We start from the raw sequence: 22,151 nt of genomic DNA on the forward strand, positions 1-22,151 counted from the left end.
TAAATCTGATTTAAAAAAAAACTTCTCCCTTTCTAGCTCAAAAAGAAAAATAAATACCATCCTGGTATGGCGGTGCTGTGGTTTGTTTGTTTTAAACTTAAAGTTTGATTGGTTTTAATTTAAATGTTATTCTAATGTTTGATAATTTTTTTTATTATTATTGTGTGGGTGTGGTAGCTGATGTGTTTTTGGCTCATGAAGTGGGTCCTGCCCGATTGTCAGCTAGGACTGGCTGCAGTCCCACTGAACTCCTGGCTGGATAAACAGTTTAAAAACAAACGATTATTTCAGACATTCATTTCTCACATATGGTCAATTCTGCTCATTTTGGTTATCCAAACACTTGACACTTCTGGCTTTGTCAATCCGTAATGAGAAAGTGAAACGATTTCTGTAAACAAAAAATAAAATCATCTAAGTAAAAGTGATCAGTACAATAGCACCAGCAAACTCTTGTTTAATGTTTTTTTTTCACCTAAAATATACCATATTTGTTAAATTATAATTTTATGCGTGAACAATTTTTCTTCAAACTTCAGAGCATTTATACTGATAACCTAAGAATGAACTGTATGAGGATCTTTTATTTTTTATGTTTTTTTGTTCATGAGTAAATTTGAATATGCAAATGTGCAAAACCACATTGTAAATTTTACAGTTATTTAATATTTGCAATTAAATTTAAATGTATTTTATTTCATGGGGGGTATTTTATGTTTTTTTATTACAATATTTGTTTTGTATTTTGTTTTATTCAGTTATATATCATTCTACTTGATATATTTAATGTGGATAAATAGTATACATTACTTACCTTTGGATAATTAGTTGTTATGATTTAATTATTTACAGGGAGTGCAGAATTATTAGGCAAATGAGTATTTTGTCCACATCATCCTCTTCATGCATGTTGTCTTACTCCAAGCTGTATAGGCTCGACAGCCTACTACACTGTAAAAAGAATAACCCTATTCAAATAAAAAAAAAAAATGATGTCCAATTGTCACATCCAAAATATTTGACTTCATAGAATCCAAATTGAGTCACTTGATATGACCTGATACTTTTATGTTGATATAAACAATATTACTAGACTTGACTGAAACTTTAAATTTTGCATTGATCCAAATTGATTTTTTTACATAGAACCATATTTTAATTATTGAACCAAGCTAATGTATTCGCATCGAACCAAATTAACATGAACTAATATGTTTGTGTAGAAGCCAGGTAATTGATTTACATATATTCAAACTATATTTTTTACATTTCATTTTATTTCAGTTCGAAAATGCTCTGCATTTCCTATAAAAAACAAGACAGTTGGCCAACCAATTATTTCAAAATTATTTATTGTTCCAAACCATTTTAACTATAATCAATAGAGAGGATTAGTAATATACAGATTTAGTGCTACGACAGAAATGATTAGAGAAATGTTTGTTTTATAAAACCTGCAACCTTTTGAAAACCAGTATAAAACCTGCAATCTTTTTAGAACTGGTATAAAACCTGCAACCTGTCTAAAACTGGCATAAAACCATTATAAAAACTCTTTTTAAACCAATTTGCAAGTACTCAAAAATGTTTATATGTGCACTGTGCCTGTACAATGTAAAAAAAAATCTAAACATGTATCAATGAAATCAACTTAAATCTCCCTTTCAAATGGGTGTTCTTATAATTTTTGAATGTAGAATACCACTGCAGGCCAACCAAGCAAAATAACCAAGCACACATGCACATGCATGCAAACACACTACTGTGCAGTGTTAAGTTCACAATTAAGTTTGCGAATCTTAGAGGTCATCTTGTTAAAGTCAAGCTCCATCAGAATCTTTTGAAGAGCCTCAAAGGTGAACCTGAATCCTCGTGGATATTCCATATTAAGAGCATAACAGAGTCCAAAGACCATTGCCACTCCAGCTGCCACAGAAGGCAACTCATTCAGGACTTCCACACCATCAATGATTATCCTGATGTCTCGAGGCTGATGTAGGAGGCTTGAGTTGTCCCTGAAGACGAAGAGTGCCATGGTGGTACTCTGCAGCTCTTCCTCAGCTTCATCTTTCTGGGATATCTTGAGGTAAAATATGGAACAAAAATGTACAAGTGAAGAACTGAAGTCTGGCACACCTGATAAATCTTTGACCATAATAAACTACTATTTTGATAGTTGTTTGGTCACAGACTATTAGAACAATTATTTGACTAATCAGATTGTGAATTGCATAATCAATGGTGGAACATTTTCATAAATGTTCCACAAAGCCCAAGAAAAAAAAAGAAAACAATACAGAACCCTAAGATATTAACTTGATGAGTTGATTAATCGTTGCTGTCCTACATTAATCACTGCATTTAATAGCAGAGTTGTCAAATTTACATCAAGAGACTGCGTCTCATGTAGAGACAGAACAGATATGGACATACCATGTATTCTTTTATCAAGTCCTCAACACATTCTCCAAGGTAGATAATGAGAGATTTAAGTATACACTCCCTCCTAATGTCAGCATCAGCATCCTGCAGGAACAGTTAAAATTGTTACTATGCAATATGGAGAGTATGCTGCGTGAGAGGAATTTTCTTTCACCTCTCTATCCTCATAAGGTGACTAATGCACCTTTTCCACCGACAAATCGACACGGTGCGCTTGAGAGCAGTTCAGTTTAGCGTGGATGAACTCGCTTGTTGCGGTGGAAACATAAAGCGGACGTAACTGGGAACAGGGGCGAACCCATCTGGCTATGAAAAGTCACGCGCAAAAGTCTTTGTCCGCAACGTCACAGCCCGAAGAACAACAACAATCGCGATATATGTGTGTTTTTGTACTTTGCTCTGTCTGTGGTTTATTTTGATTGGTTTGATTTTTGGTTCTTGTGGAGGAAGTCGCCATGGTCCAAAGTCAATGGAGTATGGTTGCTGGGAGGTTTTTTTAAAGCCTTTTGTGGGAGCGCTTCTATATCACATCACGTGGGCACCACACACACCCGGGCCAATCAGGTGTAAAGGTGGTGGAAAAGCGTCCGCAGGGGGCTAAAGTGAACTGAGCCACACCGTGTTCTGTCGGTGGAAAAGCGGCATATGCTTTCTTGTCCCTAAATAAAAGTTTATACGTATATATGTATGTATGTGTATCTGGCGAGTGAGAGTGAAAATGTGTCTCCAAAATAAAATTTTGTTGTAGTTGTGTGTCACGCTAAGTTATTTAAGGACTAGTTTATGTCAATGGATGAATTTACTGACTGACGCGCAGAAGAAATTGTTCTTTATGGAGCCCAGATGGTGTGAATGATGAGACCAAAAACTGCAATGTCTTGTACCAAAAATATATTGAATAAATAGGGGAAAGGGGAAATGGAACAAAATAATTAACACAACACACAACGTAAATGTCCACAATTAAATAATAAATCAGTGCTGTGATTTTTCTGTGCAAGAGTCCTTTTGCTAAGAGTCCTTTTTTTGGTCCTTTTCTTTTTAAAGTTCACTTTTAAGGTATTCCTCCTTAGGGTCCAGCTTCATACAAGGGGGAAATATGTCCGTAATCCAAAGACGGCTAAGTGGGGGAAAAGAAAGAATGGTCCTACCGGCTCGCCACTTCAATATGAAGAAGATCAATTCAAAGAGGGAAAAAAAACCTGACCTGTAGGTCAGAAAAATGTCCATTAGCACATCAAGTTCAATTCAGTTTACCGGTAAAAAAATATGCTCTTCTGCAAGTCTAGGTAACAATGCAAATCATAAATCATCATCAATGTAAAACAGTTAAATCATTAATCATCTTGGCTACGTAGCTTAATCTATACATTCCAGTAGCGTTCGCTACAAACAATACAAAACAATAAAGAAAAACAACTGTCTAACAGACAGCATAGCCGAATTCAAGGCAACACATAACAATAATCTTTCAATCGCACTTTGTTTCAAAGTAAGCCCATTAACATGCTTAAGTAAATAAAAGTGTTCAAAAACAGCGGTTTTTGAACCGGAGTTCTGCTTGCGGTGGGAGCGCTGCCGCACAAAGTCATTTTTTAATCGCGAAAACGATCGGCTGGTTACTGACAACCAAAGGTTGAAAGATATTAAGGACACTTACCGCTGAGTTTAAAGTTTAAAGATGAATTGAGGGGAGAAAACGCTTTGTTTTCCAATACCGCTCTAAATGCCATAAGCTCACAGCCACAGCAGGAGTCGAACCCGGAAGTATCCCTCCACAGCCGGTTTTCAGAGTTGCCGCGACATGGAAGGAGCCAATCAGAAGAGGGACCTCAAATCAGCTGACGTGGGTCATGTGACAGGGAGTAGTTGATATGGGTTACAGGTTCCCCCCTCAATCTCATGTACGTCCCTGTACATGGTGGTTGGGTCCGGATGACAGGTTGTTCAGTGGCAGTAAGCAGATGGTCCTCTTCATCCTCCAGTGCATGAGTAAAGGCAGTGGTTAAGCCATGGACTAGTGCCTGAATACTCTTCAAGATGGGCTGACCAAGCGTAGAGTATTGTAACCGGTCCGGAGGTTTCCTGGTCCGAGTTGATGTTCTCAGAGGTTCTAGTTCAGAGCTGGAGGTGTCAGAGTTAGATGGTAGATCAGCAGCAGAGGACATACTGGACTCAGTCCGCAATTCAACATTGGTAGGTTCAGCAGAGGACAGACTGTCCTCTGATTCCACAGTATCAGGAGCTTCCTCCTTGACAGGGGTTTATGAGTCAGGGGTTTTGCTCTCTGCTGGCTCAAGAGGAGGCAAAGGGAGCGTAGCAGGTTCACAGACTGGTGTATCAGATGGTAAAGGTTCAGTGGCTGGAACGGCGGATGACGGTTCTGGCAGATTGTGGACAGTGGTGAATTGCAGAGGCTCTGATACAGGATCATACCATTGATGCGGTATCATTTCATCCTCATCGTCTGACTGAGGTTGTGCACAGTCCTCATCAGAAGGGTTGAATGACTGCTTCCTGGTTGGTTTTACAGTTGTTCGGTTGGTTCGAGTGGAATGCGGCAAAAATCCACATGGTAATAGGAGATCTCTGTGTAGAGTACGAATCGGCTTGGATTTGTTCTCCGGTCGGACAGTGTACACTGGAAGATTTTCTGCTCTTTTTACCACCACATAGATGTCTGGTTCCCATTTGTCTGCGATTTTGTGTTTGCCTCGGAGTTTTACATTACGTACCAGCACCCTGTCACCAATGTCCAGTTCAGAGGGGGTGATATGTTGGTCGAAACGGCTCTTGTTTCTTTCCATGAGCTTCTCCGCATTGCCAATGGCAATTTTGTAGCTCTTTTCTAGATTTGACTTCAGGTTCTGGACATATTGCAAATGAGTCAGTTGATTGCCGTCCACAGGCAGTCCAAAGACCAGGTCAATCGGGAGGCGAGGTTGTCGACCAAACATGAGCTCATAGGGTGAGTAGCCAGTAACATCACTCCGGGTGCAGTTGTATGCGTGGACCAAGGGCTTAACAAAATCTTTCCAGTGAGTTTTCTCTTCTGTGGTGAGTGTTCCGAGCATATTCAGGAGTGTTCTGTTAAAGCGCTCGACTGGATTTCCTCGTGGATGGTATGGTGTAGTTCTTTTTTTTAAATTTTTTTTTTTAAATGACATCAGAAACAGCAGTATGCGACATTACGTGATGGCAGAGCTTCAGTTCATCCTTTGTCATTTTTTTATTTTATTTTTTTTAATAAATGGGACAGGGGGAATGAATGAGAGAAAGAGGGGGAGAGAAAGAAAACCAAAGGGGAGAAGAGACGGTGAGAAGGGGGGGGAAGAGAGAGAGAAAAAAAAAAAGAACTCCTGGGTCACCTGTATGGAGAAAAAAAACAAACAGAGGAGACAGCAAACAACAAAGAGCAACATAATAATAGAGAAAACAAAGCACCATCACAATAAACTAGCTAGTCATAGATATCAATATTTACTAAATAATAAACGATATTGTGCAGCACGCAAGATAGACAGCGCAGTGTGCTTTGAGGCAGCAGCCAAGAAAGCTTTAGTCCGCGTCTGTGAATACCCATGTGTGCATACCTGTGTGGATCAGCATGCTTGCATTCCAAAGGTTTCTCCATGTAATGATCTGCTAGGGAGTGTGGGGGGGCCACAGCCCCGTCCTCCAGGGTGTGAAGCAGGTATGGAGGAGATCAAAACTCCAGACATCCAGAGGCCCCCAGAACACAAGAGACCATGGAAGACCAACAGAGGGGCAGCCGCGCCACTGTTCCAGTAAGAGCTGAGGAGAGTCCCAGATGAGGGCTCGCCCAGCAGCCGCGGAGCAGAAGTCAGGGGGAGTTGCAGTATGGTGTAGTTCTTATTTTGTGAATTCCAGCCATTTTGCAGAGTTCTTTTATTGTGCGTGACTCAAAGTCTGGTCCTTGATCACTATGGAGCTTTTCTGGGATACCATAATGAACCAGAAAACTGTCCCAGAGACATTTGGCGACAGTCTTTGCTTTTTGGTTTGGAGTGGGGACAGCGACAGCGTACTTGGTAAAGTGATCTGTTATTACCAGGATGTCTTTGGTTCTGCTCCTGTCGGGTTCCAGTGATAAAAAGTCCATGCAAACCAGTTCCAGAGGTCGATAACTTCGAATGTTCACCAGGGGTGCCGCTCTTTCAGGTAAGGCTTTTCGTTTGGTGCATCTCTCACATGTCTTCACTTTATTCCACACATCATTGGCCATTTTTGGCCAGTAGAATCTTCGACGTACGAGGTCAAGAGTACGTTCGATGCCCAAATGACCCATCTGGTCATGCAGTTCTGACAGTACTTCAGCCCGAAATTTCTGAGGTAACACTAACTGGTGATAGAGCTGGTCCCCAACTTGCCTCCTCCTCACGAGAATGGCGTTTTGGAGCTCCAGGCGATGTTGGTCTCGGAGTAGAAGGGGCAGTTCTGGGAGTTCATCCCGCAAGACGGGAGGTGGGCTTTCCCCAGTCTCTAGCAGCAATATGACATGCCTCAGGGTCTGGTCTTCCCTCTGTCTCTCAGCGATTTCAGCATTCGTCAGCTGAGGAACAACAGGAGGTGCAAACTGAGTGTCGTTGACGAAGCTGTCAGGCAAACTGTCGGCATGGGCAGTTAGTGACTGGATGAGTGCGGTGGTGGACATCTTTTCAGCCATACTATAAACGAGCTGCCGGTCACAAAGGGCCTTGACTGTGTGTTGATCGATGGAAATTGAGGAAGACTGATCCAGATGATGTTGGGCAAATCGGAGAATTCTCTCCCTCTCCTTTTGGGACATCTGGTCATTGGAGAGTTCTCCATGTGGCCTGCGAGAGAGAGCATCAGCATCTGGATTTTGCCTACCAGATCTGTACATGATTTTGAATGAAAATGTAGAAAGAGCAGAGAGCCAACGGTAACTGGTGGCATCTAATTTAGCAGAGGTAAGTAGATAGGTGAGTGGGTTGCTGTCAGTAATGACAGTGAAGTTGGTGCCGTAGAGATAGTCATGAAACTTCTCCGTAACAGCCCACTTGAGAGCCAGAAATTCCAGTTTGTGAGCTGGATATTTGGACTCACACCTCGACAGACCCCGACTCGCATAAGCAATCACCTGGTTTTGTCCTTGTTGCTCCTGGTACAGAATAGCTCCTAAGCCCAGTAGAACTAGCATCTGTATGGAGAAGGTAAGGCTTCTGGGGATCGGCGAAAGCAAGTACTGGTGCTGTCGTGAGTTTTTTGATAATTGTGTCAAAGGCTTGTTGACATGCAGGAGTCCAGCGACTGGCAAGTGGTTCCTTAGGATCCAAATATTGCTCTCGCTTGAAGGTGGCTCTGAGTTTCCGCTGTGATGGAGGATATCCAGCAGTAAGGTCATGCAAAGGTTTAACGATGTTAGAGTAGCCTTGGATGAACCTACGGTAATATCCTGCGAAACCCAGGAAAGAGCGAAGTTCTTTAAGATTCTTTGGAATCGGCCAGGACTTAAGTGTCTCGATTTTATCTGGATCTGTCTGCACACCATCCTTTGACACAACATGCCCCAGGTATTTAACGGATTTCTGGAAAAACATGCACTTTTCAACTGAGAGCTTGAGTCCAAATTCCTTCAGACGGTGAAGGACTTTCAGTAGTCTCCTCTCATGCTCTTCAAGCGTTGGTGCAAAAATAATCAAGTCGTCAATGAAGACCAAGACTTCTTTCAAGTTCATTTCTCCCATGCACTTTTCCATTAGTCGTTGGAAGGTACTGGGTGCGTTTGTGACTCCCTGGGGCATTCTGTTGAACTCATAGAATCCAAGTGGACATACAAATGCTGTTTTGCTCTTGTCTTCCTCCTCCATTTCAATCTGATAATAACCAGATTTAAGGTCAAGGACTGAAAACCATTCTGATCCAGAGAGAGCTGTAAAAGTATCCTCCAACTTTGGCAATGCATATGCATCTTTGATGGTCTGCAGATTTAGTTTCCGGTAATCAATGCAGAGCTGCACACTCCCATTCTTCTTTCGCACCACGACAATGGGTGATGCAAAAGGTGACTCTGACTCTCTGATGACCCCAGAGTCAACCAGCTCCTTCAGGTGTTGGCGCACCGCATCCAGATCTTGAGGATGGATTGGTCTTGGGCGCTGTTTGAAGGGAGTAGGGTCAGAGAGCTTGATCTGATGTTTCACTTTGTTGGTTTTCCCAAAGTCAAGGTCGTGTTTTGCAAAGACATCATGGAGGGCGTTTAACTTCTCAGTAATACGACTCTTCCATTCCGGTGTTAAGGGGGAGTTACCAAAGTTGAAGTTGAACCCAGAGGTCACAGGGTTAGGAGGCATACTGTCATGACTCCTTTCCTGACACTGAATAGACTGAATGGCACTGATCTCCGCAATGATGGCTTTGGCTGGGAGGGTTACATCATGATCAGACTGGTTGCAGATTACCACAGGTAAGTGGTATGGCTGGTGAGAAGGGAAATCCATGACACAAGACGGGACCATTAAGCCACCTGGCAGAGGTGACGAAGTCGGATGTTCCACCAACACAGCCTTCTCGGCCTGGAGGCAGCGTCCGCAAATTAACCCCTCCAAGGCAACAGTTTTTCCAGCTGGGATGGTCTGTGGTCCGTCAGTGTGCAGCTTGATGATTCCGTGATGGTTACTGTTGGCCAGTCTGTATCGTTGCTCAAGGATTTTCAGCACCGCTCTGTATCCATGTGGCGCTGGAATGGAGGGTTGTTGGTCTGAGAATGCTTTCTCATATGCCAAGTCCAGAGTGTTCGTACCAATCAGTATTGACGGCTGTTGAGCTGATTGGACATCAGGAACTACCAGGGCAAGTGTGTCAACAGCTGTGGTGGAACCCAAGAAGTCGGGAGGGAAAGTGACGTTCAGCTCCACATAACCAAGGTATGGAACAGCTTGGGCATTTGCTCCTTCTATCTCCAGGAGATTTTTCAGAGGTTGTATTTCATGGTCAGAAAGATAATCATGGTGGAAGGAGTGAGAGATGGTGGTTACCTGAGACCCAGTGTCTAACAGGCAGTTGAATACAGTTCCTCCAATCGTGACCTGTGCTGTGCTTCTGGTTCCAATGAGTCCTTTAGGCAATGTGATGGAATATCTATCCTGCTTGTAACTGGGACATGGGTCGACTGCAGCCTCCGTCTGTCCCTCCACAGAGACTGCCTCTAGTTTGACGATTTGTGATTGCTGTCCCAAGCCTGCTGTCTTTTTTCAAGTTGTTTCTTCTTTTTCAGAACCAGTGTCGGGTTCGGAGGGTTGGCGCATCCTGCTGACATGTGCCCATCCTCTCCACATTTAAAGCAGTAGCCTGCTCTAGGCCGGGAACTGGTTGCACTGCTGTTGTGCTGATCTGAGTTGAGGTGGTGCTGGCTTGGAGAATTGAGATTTCTGTGAGAGAAGAGCAGCCATTTGACTCTGCAGTTTCTGCATCTGTTGCTTCAGCTCATTAATAGCCTTGGTGTCTGAATGGCTACAAGCACATGTGCTCTGCGAATGAACAGCGGCACGAGGCTTGGATGCAGTTAGGTGCTTCTTCATGAGATTCTCCTTGGCCAGCTGTCTACCCTCCTCAGTTCGAAGCAGTAGGAGGAGCTCTGCAAAATATGGGGGATCGCTCCTCAAGTTCTCCAACTGTAGTTTGTTTAGGATATCGCTATCCCAGCATCCTCGACAAAACTGCTTGAGTAAATGTTTGTTGAAGTCTGAAGACAAGATACCACCTCTTTTTATCACAGTGTTCAATGTGAGTTGTAAACGTTGCAAAAAAGCAGAGGGTTTCTCACCCGGGTCCTGTAACGTATTCAGGAATTGAGCAAACAACTCTTCACCATCTTGTACTAAAGCAAAAGCAGAATCCAACACTTTTAAATAGATGGATGGAATTGTGTTTGAGCCCAGCCCTTTCACAACATCTGCTGCTGGAGGTAGCAAACTTTCAAGGATGCGACGAGTGATCTGTAGAGGTGCCAAATTTGGATCTGCTAACAGCAGTTCAATGTGAGATCTCCAGGTCTCATAATCTGTTTCGTTGGCTGGTTTGGGGATCTTCCCAGAGAAAGGACGAAGTCTGAATGCAGGTACGGTGTCTGTTTTTACAACATGCTCCACCACTACTTTTTGTATTTCTGGGGGGTTCATTTCAGTCTGTGACAGTGAAAATCTTTGTGGATGTGGCAGTGACCCTTGTTGGTCAGGTGAGGGATTGCTGGTAGCTGTCTCAGGGATTGCGGAGTGTCCAGACAACGACCCCTGCTGGCCAGGCAGAGATGATGCAGGCTCCCTCTAAGTCACTGTCTTGTTCGATTCCTTCCAGATGCTCACTAATTTGTCCCATCATTTCCCGCAGAATATCTGGAAAATCCCTGCCGCTGCGGCGTGCAAGTTGCTTGAGCTCGCCGAGGTAATCTGCAGGGGTCCTGACTCCTCCTGTGGCTGTGCATTCTGCGGCAAGCGATCTTACACAAAAAGTCAAAGCCGAGTGATTCTTTGACTGATGAGTATATGGGAAAACCGTATTAAGAGCAGTTAACGCAGAACTATCACAATATTCAACGATCAGGTTTTTGTAAAAAACACTATTTGCGTCATCCACGAAAATAACCGTTTTTATACGACCGTATTGTTTCAAATAATCAAGAATTTCCTCATCTTTCTCAGTGTTCGTGGCACCAGAAACAATGACAGAATGTGCAACATTGACCCCACTTTCCTGAATAAACTTCATTTTTTCTTGTCGCGGACCTTATCAAAACCACAGAAAATACTGAATATCAAATTACATCAAATAACACAAAAAAACCCCACTCATTCACCCATCAGGCTCCTGGCTGGCTCGCCACGTGTAACGCTAAGTTATTTAAGGACTAGTTTATGTCAATGGATGAATTTACTGACTGACGCGCAGAAGAAATTGTTCTTTATGGAGCCCAGATGGTGTGAATGATGAGACCAAAAACTGCAATGTCTTGTACCAAAAATATATTGAATAAATAGGGGAAAGGGGAAATGGAACAAAATAATTAACACAACACACAACGTAAATGTCCACAATTAAATAATAAATCAGTGCTGTGATTTTTCTGTGCAAGAGTCCTTTTGCTAAGAGTCCTTTTTTTGGTCCTTTTCTTTTTAAAGCTCACTTTTAAGGTATTCCTCCTTAGGGTCCAGCTTCATACAAGGGGGAAATATGTCCGTAATCCAAAGACGGCTAAGTGGGGGAAAAGAAAGAATGGTCCTACCGGCTCGCCACTTCAATATGAAGAAGATCAATTCAAAGAGGGAAAAAAAACCTGACCTGTAGGTCAGAAAAATGTCCATTAGCACATCAAGTTCAATTCAGTTTACCGGTAAAAAAAAATATGCTCTTCTGCAAGTCTAGGTAACAATGCAAATCATAAATCATCATCAATCAATGTAAAACAGTTAAATCATTAATCATCTTGGCTACGTAGCTTAATCTATACATTCCAGTAGCGTTCGCTACAAACAATACAAAAACAACAATAAAGAAAAACAACTGTCTAACAGACAGCATAGCCGAATTCAAGGCAACACATAACAATAATCTTTCAATCGCACTTTGTTTCAAAGTAAGCCCATTAACATGCTTAAGTAAATAAAAGTGTTCAAAAACAGCGGTTTTTGAACCGGAGTTCTGCTTGCGGTGGGAGCGCTGCCGCACAAAGTCATTTTTTAATCGCGAAAACGATCGGCTGGTTACTGACAACCAAAGGTTGAAAGATATTAAGGACACTTACCGCTGAGTTTAAAGTTTAAAGATGAATTGAGGGGAGAAAACGCTTTGTTTTCCAATACCGCTCTAAATGCCATAAGCTCACAGCCACAGCAGGAGTCGAACCCGGAAGTATCCCTCCACAGCCGGTTTTCAGAGTTGCCGCGACATGGAAGGAGCCAATCAGAAGAGGGACCTCAAATCAGCTGACGTGGGTCATGTGACAGGGAGTAGTTGATATGGGTTACATGTGCTCTGTACTTGCATAATGACAATAAATCTCTTCATTCATTCAAGGACAAAGCCCACACTTCCTTTCAACATTTTTAAAGGTCACAGACATAATCACTGACGTTACCAAAATAAAACTGTAACAGGATACAAATTCTCATTAGATACAGGGGTTAAAATGCTAATTGTCATGTTAATAGTTAATTATATACACCCTACCTGATCAAGAAACTCTAGGATTATGGCAGTTTTTGCTTTGGTTGTCCCTCCTTTCTTTCTGATTATTTTAAGTAGCTGTGGGGAGTGCTTGTCCAGCTGGGCCATGAATCTGGTTAGCAGGGGAACTGCAGTAACCCGCAGAAACTCTGCATTAATCTGTACATGAGTAGACAGTGTACAATACATTTTTTTAAAGACCAACTTCCAACAAGAAAAAGTCAAAACATATATTTCCCATTTCCAAACTATGATAAAAGGCATTAGTACAAAAAAGTTAAAATTATACCTCTTCCATCTGAAATAGACCTGGCCATCTTTCCAAGAGGTTCTTGATGTCAGGCTTCTTATCCACAACCTCTTTCCTCCTGAATTTGAAGGTCCTGGGCCCTGTTTCAGGAAGCCGGTTTAGTGGAAAAACTGAGTAAGTATACCCTGAGTTAACGAAAACTCTGGGTTTTCGGTTTCACAAAGCGAGTTCAGCTGCAGCCTGAGTGAGTCACTATGACGACACACTCCGTGAAGCTAACCTGCCCCCTAGCAGGTTTACTACAACTAACCCTGACTGTCTCCGCCCCTTTGTCGGAAACCTGACAGTAGGAAGTGTCGGACATGGCGTGCCACTTCCTTGAAGAGCCAGTAGATCGTGAAGCCCAAATTCTCCGCAGAGCTCTCCGCCGGGAGAGAGTGATCAGAGCGCGTTTGGACATTTTATCATTTCCTGATGATTTTCTGTGCGAACGTTACCGTTTCTCAGCACAATCTATAATTTATTTGGATAACATCCTCAGGCCATATATTACGCATGTGACACATCGCGGACATGCTCTCAGTTCATTGCATATTATTTGTATTGCACTTCGGTTTCTTGCAAACGGGAGCTTTCTATATAATATTGGTGACGCTGAGCACGTTTCCAAGGCTACCGTCTGTCGGGCAGTCAGGAATGTTACAGTTGCACTGAAACGTCTCCTGTACTCGTCTGTGGTGTTCCCCGGTCACAGACCCACAAGATTTATCAAAGAGGGATGCCACAAAATTGCAGGTATCAGGATGACCAAAACTTAATGTATGATGTGGTGATACTTGGACTACTACTTAAATTGCACATTTATTTTCAGGGTTCCCAGGCGTGATTGGCTGTACAGATGGCACTCACATTCCAATCATTGCTCCTTCAGTAAATGAAGGAGACTATGTGAACAGGAAGTCTTTCCACAGCATTAATGTACAGGTACATAGTTCCCTGTAGCATGTCAAACTAACAAATTATTTCATTATAGTAATGGATGCTAATTTGTGTTCTCTGCACTGTGAAGATCATATATGATGCTGCCAACATTATCACAAATGTGGAAGCCAAGTGGCCAGGCTCTGTCCATGACTCACAAATATTCCGTGAATGTACACTGAGCACAAAATTTGGACATGGTGAGTTGAGAATACTTTAAAATATATAAAGACCAATTGCTTCAGGGACATTTGAACTGAAGTGTATCCTTCTGTCTTAGGAGAGTTCACTGGCTACTTGCTTGGTGATAGGGGGTATCCATGTTTACCCTATTTGCTTACCCCTTACCCTGACCCTGAACCGGGCCCACAGCAGCGATATAATCTGGCTAATTGCAGGACAAGAGCCAGAATTGAAATGACTATCGGAATGCTTAAGGCCCGGTTCCAGTGCCTGCAAAGACTCAGGGTCACCCCAGAAAGGGCATGTGACATTATTGTGGCATGTGTGATTCTTCACAACATTGCCACAATTAGAGGAGAACACTGTCCTTCTGAACCAGACATCAGCAGTGATCCAAACCATGAACATCCTGACCCTCCCACGGACATACAAGATGGAAGAGCAGTCAGAGACACCATATGTCACAATCATTTCTTTTGACCCATCACCTCAACATGTTGAAAGAAGAATAAACAGATTTTTTGTTCAACTGGCTTTATTGGTCGCCTGTATTTCCTGTACACAAAGTATTAAAAGATATAAACCTCATAAAGTGTCTCTGTTGCTTCCTCCTCTGTAACAGCTGTCAATGTTTCTTCATTATTTTCCTGTAGTAAAGAAATAGACAACATTGCTGTTCTACTGTAAACTCATATAATCTGTGGAGTATTACTCACAACTGCATGTTGGTCTGGCTCAACAGGAGGCTGCACCAGATGCAGTACACCACCACCATCAACTGATAGAATATGAGGTTTATACAGGTCACTTATAACTTACAAGGGACCAAATGGCAATTAACAAACATACCAAGCACCTTACACTTCATTGTCATTATGCTCTCAAAGACAACCAAGGCTGAGGGAAGGCAAAATCAGTCGGAAAATAACTTCACTACAAAATAATTCATTATGGTAAAGAGTTTATCAAATGAATGTGTCGCACTGCAAAGGTGACTGTGAAGAAAGGATGTATGCACATCATGTATTATTTTGAAGTTACCCCCTATGTAGGCACTTGTGTCTTGCGGGGTTATTGCCTCAGAGGATGTCCCCGCAGAGATGCCTTCGGCCACAGGGCGCCCACTGTTTTGGCTGAGGGCCAACTGCTCAGCCTCTGTGAGTGGTGGTGGTGGAGGACCCCCACCTGTTTTTCGGGCCTCCGCTTTTTTTCTGTTGGCTATAACGGGCCACATTTGAGCATACAGAGTAAGCAAATATGTACTTGTAATGTGCTCAGATAATTTCAATAAGTGCTTACAGAAAGAAAATTAATGTAGCCTCTAACTGCAATTGATTTACATCGGACAAACAGACCAAGCACTATGGCTCATAATACAATTACACCTTACCTGTTTGGACTATATTTTTATATTTCATTTTTACTTGCTGCCAGGCACGTTTGGGGCCTGTTGGGTTGCACCTGCGCTCACATCACATCACAAAATAAAATGTATAAAATAACAAATAAAATAACATGTGATAAAATAACGTGTTAAATGGGTGGAAATCCCTCGATCAATGTTTAAATTAACACTCACGCATTGACTCTGTCGGCTATGTTTTGCCATGCATGCTTTTGCAGCTGTGGCTGTGTTACTTTTTTCCGCGGAATTTGCGTGTTATCGGCATATGCTGCCATCAGAATTTCAGCCTCAAGCGCTGTGAAATACATTGACCGCGCCTTCTTTCCCTCCGTCTCCATGGTGACTCGCTTAATCTGTGCTCCGCTTATCAGGGCTTTATGTATCCTCGTCCGCGCGCTTGACTTGGGGTTAAAGCAACTCCGCGTTGACTGAACTAATTGTTATCAGCCTTTCTGAAACCGAATATTCCGAGTTGGACAGTTCGGGGTTACTCAACCGTGAGTGTCGTTTTTCACTCTGAGTTTTCCAAACCGGCTTCCTGAAACAGGGCCCGGGCCATCAAACGTGCGCGCACAAACACAAGCTTGTGTCTAGAAACTGCGAGCTCACCAGAAAAATTCAAACGAAGCGGAGCACGGAGTTATACTATGAATGTTATGAACTATGAACTTATGCTAGCTAGCTGTATCCACCACCGATGCATCGTGGTAACGCTAGCTAGTTAGTATACTGGTAAAAAACGGCTTTTTGCCTAACTTGCATTCCCGACTGTGATAGTCGGTTGCTGGTAACCAGTTCTAACGTCGCGCCGGATAACTAGCTAGCTTGTAGCTAGCAGCTACAATCATGCAAAAATTGGGGGTGGCTGTCGACCAGTGTTGATCAAGTTGCTTGAAAAAAGTAATCAGTAACTAATTACTGATTACTTCCCCCAAAAAGTAATCCAGTTACTTTACTGATTACTTATTTTCAAAAGTAATTAATTACTTAGTTACTTAGTTACTTTTTAAAAACACGATTTACAACCTGAATAGGTAATAAAGCGATAGATCTTTCAGCCCAATTCTACTTTTTCTGCATAATCCATCATACAAAATGTAATGGAAAAGTCCCTTTTTAAAACTTGTTTTATTAGTTTTAATCTTTTAACTTTATGCATCAAGCAAAAATTTAATTATATGCAACATTCTCTGACTGGAAGAAATTTATTTAATATTTAAACCTATTTTCTGCACATTCCAGCACATTAAATAATTTTTTGTGTGTGTTTACACTCACTCTTTCAAATAGATGCAAGTAAAACACAGCAGAAAATAAATGAAGTCAAAGACTAGCGTTCATTTTGTATGGAGTGCCAGGACTGCCATAATGAATTAATTAAATACACCATTAAATAATTAATTAAATGTGGCAATAATTAATTAAAATTGGATATAATTAATTAAATAAATAGTTATGACACATGTAATTAATTAATTATTGACACGTTTAATTAATTAATTATTGACACATTTAATTAATTAGTTATGTATTTCACATTTTAATTAATTATTGACACGTTTAATTAATTAATTATTGACACATTTAATTAATTAGTTATGTATTTCACATTTTAATTAATTATTGACACATTTAATTAATTATTTAATGATATATTTATTTATTTCATTTTGGCAGTCCTGGCGCCTGGCTCTCATCATGAAATAATTTTATCTGTCAGCCTCACCCATCAAACTCAGGGGGCGGGGTTAACGCTGCCCATGCAGCTTCTCTAACATTTGATTGGTTGCCGTGCAAAGTAAGTCAAAACAGGTCGATCCTAGATAATCGATTGCTTGTGTAGACTTGGGGCAGCCAGGTATCCCAGAATGCAGATCAAATCACAGGCAGCAATGGTGGTGGTGTAGTTTTAAAATACCTCGTTTTTCTGTCACCAGCTACACTTTTAACAGTGTTTTAGCCGCGAATGTCGCGACGTATGTCTGGTCAGGTTGTCAACATAGAACATGTTTGCAAAAGTGCTCAGATGTTTTCAGAGATTTCACTAGCTCTGCTAACAATTAGCATGCAGAGTGCACCGAGGGGGTTACGTTAACCGGTTTGTTTAGATATTCCACTCTCCGTGTTCCACATGTTGCATTCGCGATTCTCATTTTCACCGAACGATCGTCTCTTTCCGCCTGGTCTTGTGTCTCTGTGCTTCTGTAACATAAAGAACGAGCTGACATTTTTCTCACGAAACCAGCGATCAGCTCAACAGACCCTCAGTTTACCTGCATGCATCCTCCTCCTCATCTGTCAGCTGTTTAACACCTGCTGCTAATTCAAGAAACACGCCTAGTTACCTGGTGATAGTCACAGTTTAACTGGGCAGCCGGTACTCGATATAAAGCAATGTCAGCGCATTTTTCTGCACAAGATAAGTAAATATAGTGTTTTCCCCGAGCGCAGAGCTGCTGGAGCTTGTTTCCTTACAGAGCACTTTATAGGCGAACCAGCTTCATCAGCGGCTGATGTCCAATCACCGGCACACAGCTTTGAAACCTCAGCTGAGTTTTAGCTCTCAGTGGTTAAACGCTGGACTTCATTCACTCAGGTTCTGTCTGTCGGGTCACGTTTACTTCGCTGTTTTATTTACAACTGAGCAAATCGGTTTGGCTGAGGTTAAAGTTACGTTTAATAACTGCATAGTTTCACAGACGTTTAATGGTTCACTGGCACATGTGTTGGACTGAACTATCATCTAAATATCATCTGTTTTTTAATAGTTATTCAACTGTATTCTAAGCACCAGCTGTCTGTTAGAATGTGATTTTTTTTCTCTCTCTGTTGGCAGAGGTATAAAAATGCGCAGGAAAATCTGACGTGCATGGCAAACTTCACCGACGATATTTAGGGAGGAATAAACACACATCAAACATAAATGAACCATTTGCCTGTCTCCATAATTGAGAGAATTTTCTCTTCTTATGTCAACACTCTCTCTCTCTCTCTCTTTTTTTTTTTTTTTTTTTTTGCTTTTTCGGTCATGTTATGTTTACCTGTCAAAGGCTTGTTACAAACTATGAAACACATCGTGCAGACTTCTGGATGTTAGAAGAAAACTAATACTGCTCATGAAGGAGACTAAAGGCAGGAAGGTGTCCTTTAAAACTAAACATGTTAATAGGACCTCCCTATTTATATCATAGTTTATGATATAGCACGTGTATTTCTGATTTCAGTGTAGTGGTGAACAGTCGCACAGCTCACATAGGCGTTATCTGTGATACTCCTTAACTATAATTTATCCAAGTTAACTTCAGTTAACCATTCAGACAGTTCTTTTGCAATGAAAAACATAAACACCCATGCTGCCGGTAGGTTTTCTCAGTGCCAGCTGTTAACATTATAGCTGCTTATGCAGTAACCATGGTAACCACGGACTCTGAGCGGCTGGATCGACGGAGGTCAGACAACAATTTTACATGTATGATCTTAAAACAGGACACAGCCACTATACGTGCTGGCCTCATATCAAATGTGAAGGCAGACTGAGTCTATGTTTGACGTTTGCTTTATATCTAATCTTCCTTTTCAAACATTTAAACAGCAGCGAGTCTGCAGCTGAGGGAACACAAACTCAAATTGTCGGAACAGGTTTGCTCGTTTCTTGGATTCATTTGGTGATTTATTAAATCTATAACTGTTATTCTAATCTGCTGCTGAGTCTCTTACACTTTTCTTTATGCTGTATATTTTCACGTCTCTGGAATAGTTGGAAGTTAGATAGTCAGCTGGGAAACTTTGTGTTAACTCATGGAGCTGAGGATATCGTGGATATGCTGACCTCGCTGCGTGGTGTACAGAGCGAGGTCAGCATGATTAATATTCACAATAAAAATATTAGCCGAACATCATGAAGTCTGTATGTGTTTCATAGTGTCGAACAACCTTTGTACAGTTAAAGCCAGCAGTTACTACATGACAGAAACACCAACGTTATCTCTTTTATGCGTTTTATACACAGGTCACGCTGATTACTGAACAAAAACCCAAAGATCAGATGTTAAACAGATTTATTTGCTCTCTCGCCTCCTTAAACATGTTTTTAATGTTAGTTATAATTCAGAATTGGCGACTGAAACACGTAGGACACATAAGAACATCAGGAAATAAAACACCGATAAATATAACCTCAGTAAAAGAAGTCAGCGGGGGTTACTACAGCTGTGTACCGGGGCCTGCGCTTTGTTGGTGGGATTGCTTGCGAGGCGAGCGGGTCTATCCCACGCTTTGCCGTGAGACTGGGCAGACATCTCCGAAATCATCGAAGCACTTTTGCAAAGAGGCTGTATCTTGACAAACCGACCAGACACATGAAGATTAAACCACTACATTCTCGGCTAAAAAGATATTAAAACGGTATTTGGTGACACACAAACAGGGTTTTTCAAAGTTCAGTTCTGTTAGCTTCCACATGCAGGTTGTTGTGTGCTAGAAACAATGGCCACCAGGCCAAAGCAATGGTTTTGACTCGATCAGCGTTAACCCCGCCCCCTGAGTTTGATGGGTGAGGCTGACAGATAAAATTATTTCATGATGAGAGCCAGGCGCCAAGACTGCCAAAATGAAATAAATAAATATATCATTAAATAATTAATTAAATGTGTCAATGATTAATTAAATGTGTCAATAATTAATTAAAATGTGAAATACATAAATAATTAATTAAATATATCATTAAATAATTAATTAAATGTGTCAATAATTAATTACCGTATTTCCCGGACTACAAAGCGCACCTGAATATTAGCCGCACAAGCTAAAATCAGGGGAAAATCCTGTTTTGTACATACATTAGCCGCACCTGACTAAAAGCCGCAGGTGTTTTAATGTTGACTTATCATATGTAAGAGAATATGCACAAAGGGAATTGTCAGGAAAGAGATGGCTGTTTGGAGACACACCCCTTTTATTAATATTTTGAAAAACAAGTTATGGGTACATATTTGCACATGTAGTACATAACAGTAACCTACAGCACACCAGAAAAATAGATTCGGACTACCTTTTAGGCTCAGGTGCAGTGACACGGCTTTAACAAGAAGAAAAGTCAGTCATTCACCATCTTTCTCTTCTTCCTGCGCACTAAAACCACCAAAGTCCTCTTCTCCAATGTCGGAAACGAACAGGCTCAGGATGGCTTCGTCATCCACTCTCCGCTTCTCTCCTTCGTTGTCACTTTCAAAACCAAAGAAATCCTCGTTGTCAGTGGCAGAGTCGAACACCCTCAGAAGGGCCGTGGCGGTGTCCTCCTCTCCATCATGCAGCAGTCCAGCCCTTCAAAATCCGTTGGTGATCGTGGATGTTTTCGCATTTTTCCACGCTGTCAGAATCCACCGGTGGAGTTGGGCATAACTTGGTTTTCGCAAGTTTATCGCCGCTCGTCATCCACGCCTCCCGCTGAACGCGTAGCGCTACTTTGAAGTTTGTTTTTCGCGCTACTTCGTACGGCACTACGTTGCCTGGCGGACGGACATGTGACTAACATACCACTCTTGAACCCCGATCCTTCCGCCAGGCAACGTAGTGCCGTACAACAGCGGAACAAACAAAACAAATCGTCTTACGATATGACAAAAATCATGGACAATCCATAGAAAAGCCGCACCTGACTAAAAGCCGCAGGGTTCAAAGCTTGTGCAAAAAGTAGCGGCTTATAGCCCGACAATTACGGTAAATGTGTCAATAATTAATTAAAATGTGAAATACATAAATAATTAATTAAATGTGTCAATAATTAATTAATTAAATGTGTCAATAATTAATTAATTAAATGTGTCAATAATTAATTAATTAAATGTGTCAATAATTAATAAAAATGTGAAATACATAAATAATTAATTAAATGTGTCAATAATTAATTAATTAAATGTGTCAATAATTAATTAATTAAATGTGTCAATAATTAATAAAAATGTGAAATACATAAATAATTAATTAAATGTGTCGATAATTAATTAATCACATGTGTCATAACTATTTATTTAATTAATTAATTCCAATTTTAATTAATTATTGCCACATTTAATTAATTATTTAATGGTGTATTTAATTAATTCATTATGGCAGTCCTGGCACTCCATACATTTTGCTCTATTTTCACCTGTAAAGCAGGAGCGGGGTAGGCGGAGGTTTATCCTGGTGCAGGTGTGCCGCAGCAGTCAGTTGAAGAATCCGCGAGTTTCTCTGAGTTTCCCATTACGTGGTAGCGCACTCGGTGCTTGCTTGGAAGTTTAGGGGGGGGCTTTTCGCAGTAAAAATAAGTTTTCTTCCCATGCACAATGCTAATGGACGCTAATGTTTTTGCCACTTTTTATGGAATCAAACTCAAAATAAGGTCAGTACTTCCACACTTTAAACGCTGCACGCTCATACTCTCTCCCGCACTCGATATATGATCCATTGTTGCTCTGCACACAGCTGTTGTCACGAACGTCGCACTTGCTTACGTCACTGTCATGAGACATTCTTGCAAAAAAAATCACTGTTTTAGTAACGCAGTAACGCAGCGTTCCTACGGCAAAGTAACGGTAATCTAATTACCGTTTTTGCAATAGTAATCCCTTACTTTACTCGTTACTTGAAAAAAGTAATCGGATTACAGTAAAGCGTTACAAGTAACACGTTACTGCCCATCTC

General features: G+C 41.4%; 1 protein-coding gene and 1 long non-coding RNA gene across 3 annotated transcripts; one reads left to right on the forward strand and one right to left on the reverse strand.

The window, feature by feature from the left end:
• Positions 1-1,250: 1,250 nt before the first annotated feature.
• LOC146553693 (uncharacterized) lies at positions 1,251-13,476 on the reverse strand. Its single transcript, XM_085255248.1, has 4 exons — positions 12,938-13,476; positions 12,652-12,807; positions 2,434-2,526; positions 1,251-2,080 (listed from the first exon to the last, which is right to left on the reverse strand). Exons 1-4 carry the CDS (start codon positions 12,944-12,946, stop codon positions 1,760-1,762), a joined length of 579 nt encoding a protein of 192 aa, XP_085111374.1. The 5' UTR covers positions 12,947-13,476; the 3' UTR covers positions 1,251-1,759.
• Positions 13,477-13,565: 89 nt separating this feature from the next.
• Positions 13,566-14,251, forward strand: LOC146553694 (uncharacterized). 2 transcript variants are annotated; one of them, XR_014889566.1, is made up of 3 exons: positions 13,566-13,693; positions 13,770-13,882; positions 13,968-14,142. It is a non-coding gene; the product is annotated as an uncharacterized LOC146553694 (long non-coding RNA). The 2 variants fall into 2 exon arrangements; XR_014889565.1 differs by lacking the exon at positions 13,566-13,693 and adding an exon at positions 14,160-14,251 and having other exon boundaries at positions 13,718-13,882; positions 13,968-14,079.
• Positions 14,252-22,151: the final 7,900 nt, after the last annotated feature.

The sequence above is a fragment of the Mchenga conophoros genome, linkage group LG18 (genome assembly GCF_057382185.1).
Source record: "Mchenga conophoros isolate Kocher_MC1m ecotype Shallow Benthic linkage group LG18, M_conophoros_male_GT1.1, whole genome shotgun sequence".
NCBI lineage: Eukaryota > Metazoa > Chordata > Actinopteri > Cichliformes > Cichlidae > Mchenga > Mchenga conophoros.

Bases quoted from the DNA above. Each gene is read 5' to 3' on its own strand.
- LOC146553693 (XM_085255248.1), bottom strand. The intron at 2,527-12,651 runs GTAGGGTGTATA...CTGTTCCTGCAG, and splicing joins TCCTAGAGTTTCTTGATCAG to GATGCTGATGCTGACATTAG. The intron at 2,081-2,433 runs GTATGTCCATAT...TTTTACCTCAAG, and splicing joins ACTTGATAAAAGAATACATG to ATATCCCAGAAAGATGAAGC.